Source organism: Aspergillus heteromorphus, assembly GCF_003184545.1.
Source record: "Aspergillus heteromorphus CBS 117.55 chromosome Unknown BO70scaffold_16, whole genome shotgun sequence".
NCBI classification, from domain to species: domain Eukaryota; kingdom Fungi; phylum Ascomycota; class Eurotiomycetes; order Eurotiales; family Aspergillaceae; genus Aspergillus; species Aspergillus heteromorphus.
In genome coordinates, this window is record NW_020290421.1 from 1 (window position 1) to 16,662 (window position 16,662).

At 57.3% G+C, this 16,662-nt stretch overlaps 5 protein-coding genes across 5 annotated transcripts; 4 read left to right on the forward strand and 1 right to left on the reverse strand.

Annotated features, from left to right (window-relative positions):
• The first annotated feature begins 729 nt into the window (after positions 1 to 729).
• Positions 730 to 1,861, forward strand: BO70DRAFT_54505 (uncharacterized protein). Its single transcript, XM_025548529.1, has one exon. It carries the CDS (start codon positions 1,038 to 1,040, stop codon positions 1,656 to 1,658), a length of 621 nt encoding a protein of 206 aa, XP_025398327.1. The 5' UTR covers positions 730 to 1,037; the 3' UTR covers positions 1,659 to 1,861.
• BO70DRAFT_362888 (uncharacterized protein) lies at positions 1,741 to 3,588 on the forward strand. The gene is made up of 2 exons (XM_025543428.1): positions 1,741 to 1,869; positions 1,936 to 3,588. The coding sequence occupies exons 1-2, from the start codon at positions 1,801 to 1,803 to the stop codon at positions 3,106 to 3,108; spliced, it is 1,242 nt and encodes a 413-aa protein (XP_025398328.1). The 5' UTR covers positions 1,741 to 1,800; the 3' UTR covers positions 3,109 to 3,588.
• Positions 3,589 to 4,059: 471 nt separating this feature from the next.
• Positions 4,060 to 7,024, reverse strand: BO70DRAFT_362889 (mitochondrial elongation factor MEF2). The gene has a single exon (XM_025543429.1). The coding sequence runs from the start codon at positions 6,760 to 6,762 to the stop codon at positions 4,165 to 4,167; it is 2,598 nt and encodes an 865-aa protein (XP_025398329.1). The 5' UTR covers positions 6,763 to 7,024; the 3' UTR covers positions 4,060 to 4,164.
• A 349-nt stretch (positions 7,025 to 7,373) lies between these two features.
• Positions 7,374 to 9,626, forward strand: BO70DRAFT_362890 (retromer subunit VPS17). The gene is made up of 3 exons (XM_025543430.1): positions 7,374 to 7,872; positions 7,928 to 8,381; positions 8,440 to 9,626. The coding sequence occupies exons 1-3, from the start codon at positions 7,408 to 7,410 to the stop codon at positions 9,300 to 9,302; spliced, it is 1,782 nt and encodes a 593-aa protein (XP_025398330.1). The 5' UTR covers positions 7,374 to 7,407; the 3' UTR covers positions 9,303 to 9,626.
• A 31-nt stretch (positions 9,627 to 9,657) lies between these two features.
• BO70DRAFT_387880 (uncharacterized protein) lies at positions 9,658 to 16,645 on the forward strand (the record flags this gene model as incomplete). Its single annotated transcript, XM_025545935.1, has 15 exons — positions 9,658 to 10,037; positions 10,114 to 10,319; positions 10,372 to 11,167; positions 11,286 to 11,289; positions 11,352 to 11,355; positions 11,736 to 12,568; positions 12,611 to 12,643; positions 12,683 to 12,738; positions 12,775 to 12,912; positions 12,946 to 13,114; positions 13,148 to 13,228; positions 13,271 to 13,674; positions 13,705 to 13,828; positions 13,865 to 14,635; positions 14,918 to 16,645. The coding sequence occupies exons 1-15, from the start codon at positions 10,015 to 10,017 to the stop codon at positions 16,643 to 16,645; spliced, it is 5,370 nt and encodes a 1,789-aa protein (XP_025398331.1). The 5' UTR covers positions 9,658 to 10,014.
• Positions 16,646 to 16,662: the final 17 nt, after the last annotated feature.

Below are 16,662 nucleotides of genomic sequence, written 5' to 3' on the forward strand. Positions count from 1 at the left end.
ACGTTACTTGTTCCTCGCACTGTCGCGACGGCTGGATTGGGAAGTTGTCGGGATTGGATGATGGGGATTCGGTACAGTGAGTACTAGTACTGTGCTGTACCCCCCTTCGGCTGGCTACGGAGCGGTCAGGGTGTCTGCCCGTGTGTGGTAGAGGATTGATCGGGTTCATAGGTAGGTAGGTAGTCACTGTTAACTATATAGCATGACATGATATTATACTGGGTCTTCTAGGTCTGCGGCCTCCCCGCACGGCTGCCGCATGACGATGGAAGAACCTAATCCAACAGATCGACGCCCCGAAGCAGGAAACGCGGCGCCCAAAACTGCCTATCACAGTGATTGGTGCGTGGCCTCCACGCCGATCGTTGATGAATGAATGATGGATCTCATTCTCACGGCTGATCTGATCGGTCATGGTCATGTTCCTCCCGGTCGGGCCTTCGGGCCCTCAGGCCCTCCGCCTCCAGACCCCTTGATTCATTGATCCATCCCGGCCCTTGCGCCCGCCTCCAAGCCCTCAAGTCTCGAACACCCCCCTTGCGAGGGCGTTGGACCCGGGACGCGATCCGCTTGGAAGACGGGCTGCTGTCACTCCGTGAGAGTGAGACAGCCAGAGAGACAGCCAGAGAGACAGCCATTCCCTCGGGTGGGCACTGGAATGGCGTGAGACGGGGACGGGGCGGAGGAGGACTAGATAGTTTTCAGGGTTGGGCCGGACGAGCCCCAGACCAGACCAGACCAGACCAGTCTGAAAGCCCCGATGATCAGCGCTAGTCGCCGCCGTTATGATGCCAATGCCCACTCATATTGAAACACCGCTCCACGACAGCTCCTCTAGGGGGCCGGTTTCAACTCCTTTCATCTCGACCAATCTGGCCTGCGTCTGGGACAATAGTCGACTGCAGGTAAAAGCCCGAGAAAATCATCAAAACCATCAAACCCATCAAACCCAACCAAGGCTGGGACCCCGGTGGTACCCTGGGACCCTGGCCGGTACATACTACTACTAGCCCAGCGAGGGTTCCACCGGACCCGTGATGCGGTGCGACGTCTTGGGCTGGCTGCAGTCTGCAACTCTGCATCTGCAGGGCCTGTTGCTTTCGTTCCATTTTCTCCCTCTCTTGCTTGCTTGCTTGCTTGCTTGCTTGCCTCCCTCGGCTCTCATTGCGCAGCGTTCCACCCACCGTTGCATCGCACGCCCTCTCCTTGCGAATGGAATCCCCTGGGCGCTGCATCTGCCAGATGGGCCCGTCCATGGTTCTTTGAGTCACTTGGCCCGTCCTGCTGCCCATCGTCATCCCCCCCCCCCCCCACCCCCCGTGTCTTTCGCTTCTACTCCTCTAGTCTCTCTCTCTCTACTTCTAATTCTTCCCTCCTCGCCCCCTCATTCTGTTCCAAGTCAACAAACATTGCTCCCAGCGACCCCCCGCATTCCAGTCCACGGCTTCCCGGACAACACCTGCTGGGAAACCATTCTTCAGGCCTGGAATCTAGTAGGGCTGAAATTGCACCCAACGAGCAATCTGTTTGGCTGTTTCATACTGGTCTGGTTGCCCAGCGCCGGTCTTGTTCCCCATCGCCATCCGCCATATCAACCGGCTTGTCTATGCTGTCTCGACTGTCAGCAGACCGGAAAAATTTCGACGGTGGCTAGCTAGTGCACGACCGATCTCTCCCCCCCCTGGCCCCTGGTACTTAGTACTTATTTCGCCGTTCCCCTGCCGGTGCGGGTTCCTCTTAGCCTAGCCGTGTTGCTTGCTGGTTTACCTCGGTCCGAACACCCGCAAAACATCCACCACCATGGAGTTCCTCTCGCGAAACTCCGGCGTCAAGAGACGCACGTCGTTTTCTTTCCTCTTTGGATCGCAGGTAACACATCTCGAATCAATTATTGGTATTGACTCGTCGGGTTTATCCGGCTAACGCCTCGTCTAGAAACTCCCCTTCGCATTGAACAATGGCCAACCCACGCGGTACTATGACTTTGTCGATACCCCCGGCATCTACAAACCCTCCTCACCCCTGATCGAGCGTCAAAACATCCCCACGGAGCTGGAGGCGGAGATGCGATACGCCTGCGCGTTGCTCGTATACCGGATTGAACAAGGGAGGCACCTGCCATCTAGTCCCACCAAGAGGTCTCGGGGGATGACAACCAGCTCGGCGCCGCAAGACCCCTCGACGATCGCCCAGATTGACTCGAAATTCATCTCGCCAAAGGTCGGGCGAGACGTCGCCGCCTTGAAAGACAAGCACGACTCGGGCGTGGTGTTGACCCAGCAGTCCAGCATGCAGACCATGCGAGTCAAGCCCTGCCAGTCCAACCCGCAGACCAAATCCGCCGACAAGACTGCCTCCGGGCCAGCCACCACGTCCGACTCGAGCAGTTCAGCTCACTCCTGCACCGCCCCTCCCAGCAGAGGAAGTGCCCAGCGGCAGGAACTGGCTGCCGAACCAGACGCCGCGATCAAGGACCAAACAAAAGCGTTCCTGGATGGTTCCGAGTCCCAGCCGTCTACTGACGAGGACGAAGACCTCTCCGAAGACGACGTGGAAGTCTTCCTGGACCCGGACGCCATGGTCATCTCCGGCGGCGTCCACAGCTTCAGCTCCCCCCAAGCCAACCTCAACAAATCATCCCCGAGCCTGGGGGTATCCGTCGACCCTTCCAACAACCAATCCACGGAAACCGGTCCCGCAGACAGCGTCGCCTCCCTGCTGGAGCACCGCCCCGGCGTGATCATCGACCGAAGCGGTCTTGCGCACGTCATGACCGCCGCGGAGGAGTCGGAACGCGACATAAACCTACGGCAAGCCGTTCTCGCGAAGATGCGAACTGGCACCATCGCCCACGCCAGCTCCCCGCATCTTCCAGCCTGCGACATGGCGCGGGAACACCGAGCCGCGGATCTCCGTCCGGGATCCAACGCCTCCCGACTCAAAACCTCCTGGTCTACCATGGCCCTGCGACGCAAGCCCTGCGGAACGGAGGAGGCGTCGTCGTCCTCGCCCTCGTCCTCGTCCAACGGTCCAACCGTCTTCCGCAAACTGGTCAATTTCTTCTCCAAACGCAGACCGGCGAATGTCGTTCCCCCGGTCGTGCAATAGACAGACTGATTGACTGCGCTGCATGCATCGAGCAAGATGTGGTGCAATCACTTCATTATTCACCCCCTATTTCCCATCCCGTTCTGTCCCGTGACTACCATGGCGCCACCACCACTAAAAGAATACCCCAGCCCAGCACATGACCCCCTCAAAATCACCCCACGCCCCCAACATCATCTCCTTTACACAGTCTACATACCCTGCACTACACCCCATCTAATCCCATCCACACCCCACATCCACCTCCGCCCCATCATTCCATCCACTCCCCTCCCATCCCGCCCCCAAAATGGTCCATGTATCCCATGCATCGATTCCCCTAGCGAGTCCTACCTTAGTTAGCCTTGACTACACCACCCATACTGCATATTAGCGAAGCATACCTATCTATAGGGGATTGGTTATCCATGAGATGAGAATACTTTTTTTCTATATCATATCATATCATATCATATCATATCATATTCATATCATAATGCCTCAGACGCCAGGGAGCAGCGTTGTCAAGAGGTCGAGTATACACATACCCCTTCTGGCAACATATTTTACTTTACGGGTAGAAACCTAGTAGTCTGCTTGGGATTAGCATATATAATAAATACTCTGGCAGTTTTTTTCCGAGCGTGATCTGACCAGGGAGAGGTGAGGATCCAAGGCCAAATACGAAATAAGTAGCCCTCCCCTCGACGGCTAGCGGGTCAAAATGTTTTACCTTCAAGCATGGTATCTAGCCATGGCAGTCTTTATACAGTACCCTGGGCGGCAAGTTATATATATATATATATATATATATATATATGCATATATAAATGTGACTGAACTATTATTATAGGGGGTAGCAAGTAAAGTCAGCCGACCTGAGTATTTGAAGTTGCTGGATTTCGCCAGCAGAAGAGAAGACAAGATTGTCTTCGAACTGTCAACATTGATATTCGGGTGGATGCATGGGGGAAACCTTTTTATCTATTATCTAGCTATTAGATATAGTAATTCTGTGTATATTGTACAAGATTGTTTTAGATTATGACATGAGAGGGTGGAGGTGGAGGGTGATAATCAAAACTCCCCCCTGAGGTCCGCCAGCACAGCTTTCTGTCGCGGCGGGCTCATCTTCTCGAACCGATCAACGCTCATCACGAACGTACCGCGGCCGGCACTCAGACTGCGCAGGTGTTTGAGGTACCCGACCATCTCCTTGAGGGGTACCTTGGCGGTGATTGTTCGGGGGCGGTTGGCGGTGTCGGGGAGGAAGGCGCCGACGGAGATGGTCTCGAAGGGGTCACGAGGGGCGTAGACCTTGGTCGGGTCGATGGGAGGCAGGTTTTCAAAGGGTTCGGGGGAGGAGGAGAGGTCTGTGGAGGTGATGGGGACTTCTTCGTCCAGGGAAACGATGTGCCCGCCGCGGGACGAGGAGATGTCGTGGACGACGCTGCCGAGACTGGCTTCGTCGACGCTGATGATGACGTTCATGACGGGTTCCATCAGCGACGTGCCTGCGCTGGACGGGGCGGCGACGTCGCGGAGCGCGGTGGAGGTGGCGAGGCGCGCGGCGGAGGAGAGAGCGGCGGAGGTGGTTTCGTTCCCGAAGAGATGCACGGCTGGGTCGAAGGTGAGCGTGACGCGGGTGTTGTGCATGGGGAAGGTGAACTGGGGTCCGCGGGCGAGAGCCGCGAGACAGCCGTTCTGAAGGGCGTTTCGGACAGAATCGACATTCAGCCCGGCTGGGAGGAGGGGGCTTTCCTCGACGCCTTTGCGGTTCTCCTCGATCTGGAGCTCCGGGGCAACGATGACGATCTGGTTTCCGTACTTGTTCTCGACCAGGAGGACATCGGTGGGCGGTGGAGAGTTGTCCGGATCGAATGGCTCGACTACCGCGGTGCATCCGGCTTTGCCCTTGCGTCCGGCGATTTCCTTGTCGAAGATTTTGGTAACGGGGCTTGACGCACCGAGTACGCATTCGCGGTACCCGATCTCGATGCGACCCATTGAGGCTTTCGCTTTCAGGTCGTTGATCAGGCGGTCCCGGGCGATTTCGAGATGGAGTTCGCCCATTCCGCTCAGTAGCGTCTGGCCGGAGTCTTCGTCCACGGTGACTTGAAGGCTAGGGTCCTCACGTAGGAGCAAGGCCAGGCACGCTTGGACCTTCTTCTCTTCGCTTAGACTGTGTGGTTCAACGCTGGCAAAGAAGACGGGAGGCGGGACTTGGATAGGGCGTAGTTGGAGGGTGTCGAGGGGCTCTGGCGGCGTGGCTTTGTTGGTGGCGTAAGACACCAGCGTATCCCCGGTTCGCGTATGCTTAAGGCCAACCACGACTCCGATGTTTCCCTCGGATATAGAATCAACCTCAACTGCATCATTGGCGTACATCTTCAGGAGGCGTGGTGCACGCTCGGAGACCTTGAGGTTGGTGTTGAAAAGCAGGCTGTTTCGGTCCAGGGACCCTGAGTACACGCGCACGTAGACGAGAACTCCCCGCTTCGCATCATTGACGACCTTGAAGGCCAAGGCGCAGCTTTGGAGCTTTTGAATCGCAGCTTGGGACTCGGCTTGCACAGCGGACTTTTTCTTCTGTTTACCCTTGGGAGGTGCAGCCTTTTGGCTCTGCTCCACGAGGAGATCACCAGAGAGCAGGCGCCGGAGACCTCCCGTGACCCCCCCAATGCTCACCTCTGGTTCAGGGCTCTCGAGAGGACTCGGGAGGAGATTTGTTACGGCGTCGAGCAAAGGCTGGACACCTACGTTGCGGAAGCTCGCACCTGCAAAGACGGGGATGATTTTCCTACCTTGCTCCTGCAAAAGACACCGACGTAAGCTTTCCAGGATGTCTTGAGGAGGAATGGCGAGGTGATCCTCCTCGTGGTCAAAGAACTTCTCAATCATCGTCTCATCGTGCTCACTCAGTAGCTCGACAAGGGCGATTCTCGCACGCCTGAGTTCCTTTGCGAGTTGACCTTCCTCCGTGTCTAGCTGTTGGAGGCTGAACATTTTGACTGTTTTGCCGTCCCCTTCCTCCCAACGGAGGCCCTGCAAGTTGATCACATCGGCCACGCCAGTGAAACGGCCGTTTCCGCCCTCAAACCAGGGAATCTGGCAGACCGCTGGATAGCCTGACAGTCGAGTGCCGACCTCTCTGACTGTACGGCCAAAAGCCGCACCGTCTCGGTCCAACTTGTTGACATAGACAATCCTGGGAATCCGGTAGGTACTGGCTTGGTGCCAGACCCGCTCCGTCTGGGCTTCGACGCCGGCTACGCCGTCCAGAATACACACAGCGCCATCTAGGATGCGCAGGGACCGCATGACCTCAAATGTGAAGTCGGCATGGCCCGGGGTATCAATCAAGTTGACTGTGTGAGATGACGCCGACCTGGGAGTAGACGTATCTTTCTGAGCCGGCGCACCCTCCTCCCGAGGCGGCCAGTGGAAGGTGATGGCAGCAGATTGGATGGTAATCCCTCGAGCGCGCTCAGCGGGAAGAAAGTCAGTGACCGTGGAGCCTTCATCGACATCGCCGATCCTTCGGGTAAATCCACTGTAATAGAGCATGCGCTCTGTGGTCGTCGTTTTGCCCGCGTCGATGTGTGCAATGATACCGATGTTCCTAGTTCGGGCAAGCGTGTCCACCTGCCATTTCGGTGCGGATGTCGAGAGCATCCGAATCTTGGAAAACGACCATCTTTTCGGCCCCGGAATTGCAGACCGACTAGCGCCGCTCAAGCGACTGACTGCAGCCTGGCCCTGGCCCTGGCCCTGTTGCAGGCCAATTGGCCGCACCGCCGGGTGAGAGGCACGTAAGAAAAGAGCTGCGACCATCGGCACGGCGATTGTTCATGCAATGGTCGACAGATGGGGGGATGGTCTATGCTCTACAATCTATCGATGCATGATGCATGCGGCAGAGAGAGGAAGACTGTACAATGACGAAGGGGATGCTAGAGGGAGGGAAACGGTGTCAATGGGAGATGGAGATGAAGCTTGCGGGCGGTCCAGTGACCGGCCGATGGATGCCTGGCCAATCAGGCCGGCCAGGCACCAACGACGTAACGTCCGAAGGCCGCCAACCTCCCGTTCCGCCTGGCGATTTCCCCCCCTCAACCCCCCAAGAATCCCCCGACATCCCCTGCCCCAACCGGAATCCCCGAGCTTTCGAGTCCATCCCCCCCCCCCCCCCCCCCCGGGTCTGTCACCAGGTGAGAACCATTGATCCGCAATGCCTGCCCCCCTGCACTGGACGAGACCAGGCTGATGATCGCGCGCCCGTGTAGACGTGGTTCCATTTGACCAAGACAGCCACCCACCATGGACTACTCCGACATATCGCACGATCCCGAACATCCCGCAGGGAGTTCCCCCTGGGCGTCCCCTCGTCCGAACCAGACCACCTTTCCCGCCTCGGTCACCAGCGACATCCCCCCGTCTCCGTTGCCCCCTCAAGATCCCTCCCCGTATGACGCCGCCGGGAACCCGCAGTCCACCGAAGGGTATGGGCCCCAGGGGAGTGAGCCTGGCTCGCCCGACCTGTCGACCCGGTTGCAGAGTGCGCACCTGAGCGACACCAGCTATGTTGGCGAACAGCACCAATATATCCAACAGCAGCAACAGCATGCCCAACAGTCCCAGTCTCGCTCCCAGCTCCCCGCCCGCTACCAAACCGGCCCCAGGCAGAACGCGAGGCAGCCGGCGCCGGCATACAGAATACAGGCGAAGGTCACAGGCTTGGAAAGAACGGGCAAGAAGGACCCCATTCTCCGATTCGATGTTCATGTGAGCGAGCCTCCTGCTGAAACTCGCCCCACGGCTACTGATGAGAGATGCCTAGACCAATATCCCCAAGTTCCGCACGACGCAGTATCGCGATGTCCGGCGCACCCATGCCGAGTTCGTCAAGCTCGCAGAGCACCTGATTTCGGCTAACCCGGAAACATTCGTCCCTGCGGTCCCTTCACCGCTCACCCCGGCCGGCGCAGGCACCGAGGAAGATGAGATCAGAATCAAGTCTTCCATGCAACGATGGCTGAATGTTGTGCTGGGCAACGAGGTCCTGACTCATGATGATGAGGTTGTCTTGTTCGTGGAGAGTGATTTTGGCTATAGCCCCGTGGTCCGGATGAAGCAGCCCGCCACAGGGGTTCGGAGGAAGGTCTTGAAGCAGTTTGCGCCGCCTCCTGACGACACGCCCGAACTGCAGAACGCACGGCCGGCTGTGAAGATGTTTTATCTTGGAGCCATGGATGCGAGCCACAAGGTGGATCGTGTGGTCAAGGCCCGCCGAGGTACGTTTGCAATTGGCTCCATACTGCATGGCGATCGTGCTAACCCCGGGGTACGCAGGACTGGGCCTCGCGGAATCGGACTTTGGCGTCAAGCTGGGCCAGATGCACGTGCAGGAGACACACCCTGGACTGGCAAACGCATACCGGAAGTTGGGGAAGATCATCCAATCGGTCGGAGACTTTCATGCTGTCCAGGCTACCGCTGAGGCCACGACTCTGGGAGATCCGCTGAGCTACCATTCATCCGATGCCTTCATCGTCAAGGAAACCCTCACCAACCGCCATATCCTGCTGCGTGAGCTGATCCAGGCCCAGCAGGCCACCCGCAGCAAGCGTGCCGCAGCCGACCGACTAAAAACAAGCTCCTCTGTCCGGTCCGACAAAGTCGACGAGGCCATCAATGCGTTGGACGAGGCCCAGGGGCACGAGGACTATCTGACGAAGCGCACACAAAGGGTGACGTCGAATCTGCTCCAGGAGAAGCAACGCTGGTTCGAGCGCACATCCACAGACATGTTGGCGAGCTTGCGCGAATACACCCTGCGCCAGATTGAGGCGGAGCGCAGAACCCTGGCGACCCTGGAAAGTGTCCGTCCCGATATCCGGGCCATCGACGCATCTGGGGGTCTGAGTCGCCTGGGACGTGAGTCCCACCCGACTGCCCGGCGACCCAACCTCGGGTCCAGCCAGGGCCCCAAGGGAGATGCATGGAGCGGCATTCCCCGTCGCAGCGACAGTCTTGGCCGGAGCCTGAGTGGCAGCTTTGCTGCGCCAGCATCGACCGAAGACGACGAAGAGGTGAATGGCAGTAAGGGCAGAGGGCGCTCCGCCAGTGGCGTCAGCTCCATTGTGGAGGAGGATGACGATGACCGGCTAGATGCCCGGAATGCCGCGAGTCGCCTGGCTACGAGCACCTTCTAAGTATCTGTACATTATGGGCCTGATTCTGCGAGATTCCCCCTTCTTTGACCCCGGCCTTCTGTTCTATAAGCACCCAGTTGAGTTCTTAATTGCAACCTTTATGTGTCCCGAGATTGTATTCTGCCACGGTCGATCGATGTTTCCCCTGCAGCCAGGCAGTTTCATATAACTCCAGCTAGATGTGCTCTAACACACCACCTTGCATCGTTGGTCCTTTGGATGTCGTGTAGAACCGGCCAGTTGTTGGGTCCTCCCAGCCAGGCGCGGCCGCCCCGCTTGTGGCTGTACGTCATGAGGGGTAATAAATGCAGCAACAACAACCACCACCAAGACAACGCATCGAAGCCAGTATCAACCCCGCCCCCAGCATGCCGGATGCCTGTGGAACTGTGTTTACGGCGTAATTCATCATTGCGCCTGCTGGTTCGATGGGAGCATGGCTCCATGGTGTAATCCCCCACCCCCACTCTTGCTCCATTGTGATTGAGCCCTGTTTGGCGATGGATCCATCCTTTCCCCTCCTGATTTCAAAGCACGGCGGAGGTTAAGCTCGACCTGGTATTGGAGCTCTGCGGCGGGCGCTCAAGCTATAAAAGCCGAGCTGTCCTCCCCCACTTCGACGGCCACGCATTCTCTCTCCCTCCCCATCCCGTCCCAACTTTACCTCTTATCACCTGCCATCCGAACACTACTTACCTTCGGTGCAATAAACATGGCTCCCCCTAAGGTCTTTATGTAGGTTTCCCTCCCCCCCTCCTCCCTCCTCCAGCGTAATCGTACACGTATTGATAATCCCCCCTCCCCCCTCTAGCACTGGCGCAACTGGCTACATTGGTGGAGACACCTTCTACAACGTACACCAGGCGCACCCCGATTGGCACTACTCGGTCCTGGTTCGTAACAAGGACAAGGCCGCCCAGCTGTCCAGCAAGTACCCCGACGTACGCGTGGTTGTTGGAGACCTGGACTCAGCCGATATCCTCGAGGAGGAAGTCAGGAAGGCCGATATTGTATTCCGTACGTTGAACCTTTCTACCGTCCGTGCGACATCATTTACTCACATCCTCAGACTGCGCCGACTGCGATTCCGTCGCCGGTGCTGAAGCCATCGCCAAGGGGGCCGCGCACCACACCCCCGAGAGACCAGTGTGGTGGATTCACACGTCCGGCACTGGCATCCTGACCGTGGAGGACTTCCGCAGCAACACCTGGGGCCTGGAGCGCGCCAAGCAGCACGACGACTGGGACGGAGTCGACGAGCTCCTCAACCTCCCCGCCGACTCCTTCCACCGCAACGTCGACGAGATCGTCATCAATGCCGGCAAGCGTGCCCCCGACGCTGTCAAGATCGCCATCGTCTGCCCCCCCACCATCTACGGTCTCGGCCGTGGCCCCGGAAACCAGAAGAGTTTGCAGGCCTACTGGCTGGCCGCGGCCGTACTGAAGCATAAGAAGGGTCTCCAGGTTGGCGAGGGCAAGAACATCTGGCACCAGATCCACGTTCAGGATCTGAGCGATCTCTACCTTCTCCTGGGGGATGCCGCTGCTGCGGGCGGCGGCAAGGCCACCTGGAACGACAAGGGCTACTACTTGGCCGAGAACGGTCCCTTCTGCTGGGGAGACATCCAGCGGGCTGTGGCTCAGACGGCCTACGAGAAGAAGCTGATCCCGTCCCCCGAGGTTGAGCCCCTGACGGACGCGCAGGTCACGGAAGTCAACCAGTTCGGCCTGTATGCGTGGGGAAGTAGCTCTCGCGGCTTTTCTTACCGTGGCAAGAAGCTGTTGGGATGGGCGCCTCACCGTCCGAGCCTGAAGGAGCTGATTCCCGAGATCGTCGACATTGAGGCAAAGGAGCTGGGCTTGGCGTAATGTTGAGACTGAGAGACTGACTGACTGACTGACTGACTGACGTGAGGAAATTGTGTAGTTAATAATGACGAACCCTCCAGATGCATGAAATGATTTGACGTAAGAAATGCGTAGAAATGTACATAGTACTCCGTAGTTTGCAACAAACAGCCGAGGCCGAAGACTTCGAGTGGAGCGCAGGGCGGTAAGCGAGGGAGGCGCCACAGCCGCGGACAGCCGCGGGCTCTATTGTCGGCGGTGCCTTCAATCCACGCCCGTTATTACGTGAGGTCTCTGATCCGCTCAATGCACCCCCAGCTGCTGTCTCCCCCCCCCCCCCCCCAGGCATCGCCCTTTGTTCTCTATCGCCGCATGAGTTTTCCACTGCAGGTTGTTGCCTCCACTTCCCTCTCCTCCTTCCATCTGTTACTCGCCTCGATTCTGATCTCTTCCCCCCTCTTCCCAACCCCCCTATGCAAGCTGACCATCTGCAATCCAGGTTCGCCGCATGAATTGCGACCTGTCGGGAACACATCGGTTCTCCATCCGCGCCCTCTTGCTCCAATCGGGCTGTCATGGCTCCAGGTGCCGGAGGCAAGAGAAAGAGAGGCGATAGATCGTGGTCTGGCGATTCCACCAACGACACGCAACGACCCTCCCCCCATCGGCCCACCAATCTCAACATGGCGCAACACAACTACGGTCCGCAATCCCGCGATTTCTCCGACGCGCGCGGTCGCGGACGGAGGCAACCCAATCGAGGAGGGCGAAACAGCATGGGAGGCATGGGGCGAAGGCCGAGTAGCGATGGTCAGAACGCTCCTGGCGGTCGGAGGGATAACGCCATGTCTCCACCCAGCATGACTCCGGCCAAAGACGCTCCCGATTCCAGTCAGACAAACGGCCTCCAATCCACGACAAACCAAACAAAACCCCCCTCCTCTCCTTCCCCTTCTCCAGCTTTCTCTCAATCCCAATCTCATCAACCTTCGCCTGCGCCGACACCCACTCCTGCCCCTCCTCCACCGGCCCAGATGTCGGCTCCGATTCGGCCGCCCGCTGGGCCTCCACCGCCGTACGAATATGAATACGTTACACAGAATGCCATTGATGAATGGGCCACAACAGGGAGAAAGGGCCTGATTGACAGCGGAGTCCAAGTCAGAGACGCCCAGGACGCCTCCGCGCTAGCCTCGATATTCCAGGAACTTATTCGATCTGCCCTATACGGACGGCTCCCACCCGGGGATGCGGGCGCGGCAGTCAAGGATATTATTGGCGAGGATGTTGCTGCGGAAGATGCTGATATGGATACTGAAGGACCATCCACCACCCTGCTTGATACCCGGTCCCTTTTCTTGGACACTCTGTCCATCCTAACCGATTCCGATACCTCGAACCCCGCCTTGAGGCCGCTTGTTTTCTCTACCGGGATCAATTCTGCTCTCATGCGCATGCAGCTCGACACTCAACTCCTCCAGTCTTTAGGCTTGGTTCGCGAGACATTCACCCGCATGGGAATCCGCAAACAGACTAACCTTCTGTATCGACAATCTAACTACAACTTGCTGCGTGAAGAGTCGGAAGGGTACTCGAAGCTGCTTACGGAGCTTTTCACCACGAGTAACAAGGGTGCTCCGTACAACGAAGTGGTCGAGGATACTTTCGAGAAGGTGAAAGCAATGGTCGGTGCCTTTGATATGGATGTCGGCCGTGTGCTTGATGTTACCCTCGACGTCTTCGCCGCTGTGCTTGTGAAGCAGTATCGCTTCTTCGTGAAGCTCCTTCGCGCAAGTTCTTGGTGGCCCAAAGGGGATGCCTTCCGCAATAATGACGGTAGCAGCCGTGACTCTGGGCTTCCAATCTGGGCATTGCCTGATTCAACTGTGATGCAGACAAGCGACGAGGGCCGGGCCGAGGCGATGCGACAAAATGAGCCTCGCGATCATGAGTTCTGGAACCGGGTCCGTGAGATTGGAACCAGGGCCTTCTTTGAGATTGGTCGGCGGCCCGTGTCCAAGGAGGAGCTACAACAAATTCTCCCGGAAAGCAACAACCTCTCTGAAGAGGAGAAGGATGTGCGGAGATGGATCGAAGAGACAGGGACTTTGCCTCCCAAGGGAAGCCGGGTAGCGGCCCAGCTACTCGGATTCAAGCTACGGTTTTACTCCTCTCGCGCTCGTGCCAAGTCAGACGTCCTTCCAGACAACCTTATTTACCTGGCGGCGTTGCTGATCAAGGTCGGGTTCATCTCCCTCCGTGATCTGTATCCTCACCTCTGGAGACCCGACGATTCCATGGACGCACTGAAAGACGAAAAGAACAAGGAGAAGGCTGAACGAGAACGGGCAGCCCGCCCCGGAGGTGGTATCAACGCTCTGATGATGGCCGGTGCTCTGTCGGATGACACTCTACCCATCCCGCGCATGCGAGAATCCGAGACGCGCTCGGCAACTCCCGGGAAGGATCAAGATGCGGACAAATCGACGGGGCCCAAGACGGAGGAGGATGAACTGCCGGAGCCGTCGGACCAGAAAGTAATGCTTCTGAAGAGCTTACTTGCTATCGGAGCGCTTCCGGAGTCTCTCTTCATTCTGAGCAAATTTCCTTGGCTCATGGACGTCTATCCCGAGCTCCCCGAATTCATCCACCGCATTCTTCACCACTGTCTTAGCAAAGTTTATGCTTCATTGCGGCCCCTTTCTTTCGTCGAGGAGCTGAGAGAACAGAAGCATATTTTGAGCCCCGATCAATCCGGCGCACCCAAGGGTCATATCCGGATAGCGAACGCACCGTCGCGCCGGGTCCTACGCTGGGCTCAGCTCGACAAGGAAGATACGAATGATGGCACCGACTACAGGTTTTACTGGGATGATTGGACCGATAATGTTCCGATATGCCAGAGCGTCGACGACGTCTTTGCATTGTGCTCGTCATTCCTCAACATCTCCGGCTTCAAGATTGGTCAGGACCCTAGCTTATTGACCAAGCTTGCGAGAATCGGAAAGGACAGTATGAGCAAGGACGACTCGCCCCAAAACAAGGCGCGTTGGCAGGACCATTGCAAGCGGCTGTTGGTTCCATCGATCAGTCTGACGAAGGCGAACCCGGGTGTCGTGAATGAGATTTTCGAGCTCGTCAGCCTTTTCCCCAGGGAGACGCGGTACAACATGTACGCCGAGTGGAACACCGGACAAACGTCTCGACTACCCGACATCAAAGCTGCATTCGACCAGGCGAGAGCGGAGACTAAGGACGTACTCAAGAGACTCAGCAAAACCAACATCCGACCGATGGCTCGTGCGCTGGCCAAGATCGCATACGCCAACCCCGGAATCGTTATCTCCGTTGCTCTCAACCAAATCGAGTCCTACGAGAACCTGATTGAAGTGGTCGTCGAGTGCGCGCGTTATTTCACCTATCTCGGATACGACATCCTGACGTGGGTCATGATCAGTTCCCTTGGTCAGAAGGGAAGAAGCCGCGTTCAAGAAGGCGGACTTCTAACAAGTCGCTGGCTGAACGCCTTGGCCACGTTTGCTGGACGTACCTTCAAGAGATACTCGGTAATGGACCCGACCCCCGTGCTGCAGTACGTTGTTGAGCAGCTCCGACACAACAACTCGACGGATCTCATTATCCTCGAACAGATGATCAGCTCCATGGCAGGAATCATCACCGATAACAACTTCAACGAGTCTCAGATCCAGGCTATGGCGGGTGGCCAAATCCTCCAGGCGCAGACCATCCTGCAACTATTGGACAAGCGACATGAGTCGAAGACTACCTCGAGACGACTGCTCAAGTCACTGACCAGTTCGAAACTCGCTGGGCAGTTGCTGATCGCCATTGCTCAGGAGCGCTTTACCTGTATCTTCAATGAAACCGAGGGCGCGGCTGAACTCAAACTTCTCGGCAACATTTTCGACGAAATCCATCGTGTTCTTAGCCAATATCTTGACCTCCTTCGCAGTAACCTGTCCGTCGAAGAGTTCGATTCCTATGTCCCCGATCTAGCCGCTCTGGTCGGCCAATATGGTATTCAACCCGAAGTGGCTTTCTGGATTCGGCGACCCAGTATCGCTCGCAGGGCTGCCGATGCCGAAAAGGCGCAGGATTCCGCCGCGATTGCCGTGGCAGCACCTCAAACCCGGGAAAGCACAGAGGCGCCGCCTTCTAAGCCCGAGACGGACAAGATGGAGACAGGGGAGGACGGCGAGACGACCGCTGGCGAAGGTGGACAGTCCACAGACGCGGCCATGGATGTCGACAAGGGCAAGCCCGACACTACGACCCCGGAGCAAGCCACCACGGGAACCCCTGCGCCCGAGACGCCTCTTTTGAATCCGGTCATCCAGGATCTTCACGACCAAGTTCGGACTGCACTGACCGCCGAGACCTGGGGAGTCGTGGGCTTACACTTCTACGTGACCTTCTGGCAACTCTCTCTTTACGATGTGCATATACCCCAGAAAGCCTACGAAGACGAGATCGATCGGCAGAAGAGGAAGGTAGTTACCATCAGCAATGATCGATCTGACATCAGCATGATGGGAACGCAAAGAAAGGAGCGCGAGAAGAAGCAGATCACGCAACTGCAAGACCGAATCTTGGAGGAAAACAAGGCACACCTGAAAGCTTATGGACAGACCAGGGCGAAGTTGCAGAAGGAAAAGGACCGATGGTTTGTAGGGATGCGCGGCAAGCACGATTCTTTAAACGTGGCCCTCCTCGAGCAGTGCTTTCTTCCCCGCCTGTTACTATCTTCCATTGATGCGTTCTACTGCTTTAAGATGCTCAAGTTTCTCCACACGACTGGCGCACCCAACTTCCGGACCGTTGGCCTTTTGGACCAGCTGTTCAAGGAGCAAAGACTGACGGCCTTGATTTTCCAATGCACTTCAAGGGAGGCTGACAACCTTGGCCGCTTCCTGAATGAGGTTATCCGCGACCTTGGCCGTTGGCACGCTGACAAGGCAGTCTACGAAAAGGAGGCCTTTGGCAATAGGAAGGACCTTCCCGGATTCGCCATGACCGTTGATCCCGAGGGTAAACCCACGACGTTCCTGGAGTACGAAGACTTCCGTCGGCTGTTGTACAAATGGCACCGCCTTCTCGCATCGGCGCTGAAGGTGTGCTTGAACGGAGGCGAATACATGCACATCCGCAATGCGATCAGTGTGCTCAAGGCCGTTGTCCAGCAATTCCCGGCAGTGAACTGGATTGGCCGTGACATGCTGGCAAGCATGAACAGCCTGAGTCAGAACGACGAACGAGACGATGTGAAGATCCCGGCTGCTTCCCTCATCGGTGACTTGAATCGCCGGGAGAAGAAATGGTTGCTTCCCCAAGCCTTCATGATTGCGAGTCAACCCGCGACTGGACGAGGCGCATCGGCGACAGGAAAACCCGGCACCCCTCGACCTGCCTCTGGTACCCCGACTCCCTTGAATGCTGCTGCAGTCGACTTCACGCCCGCAGCTACCAATGAGTAAGTCCACAGCAACCGTCA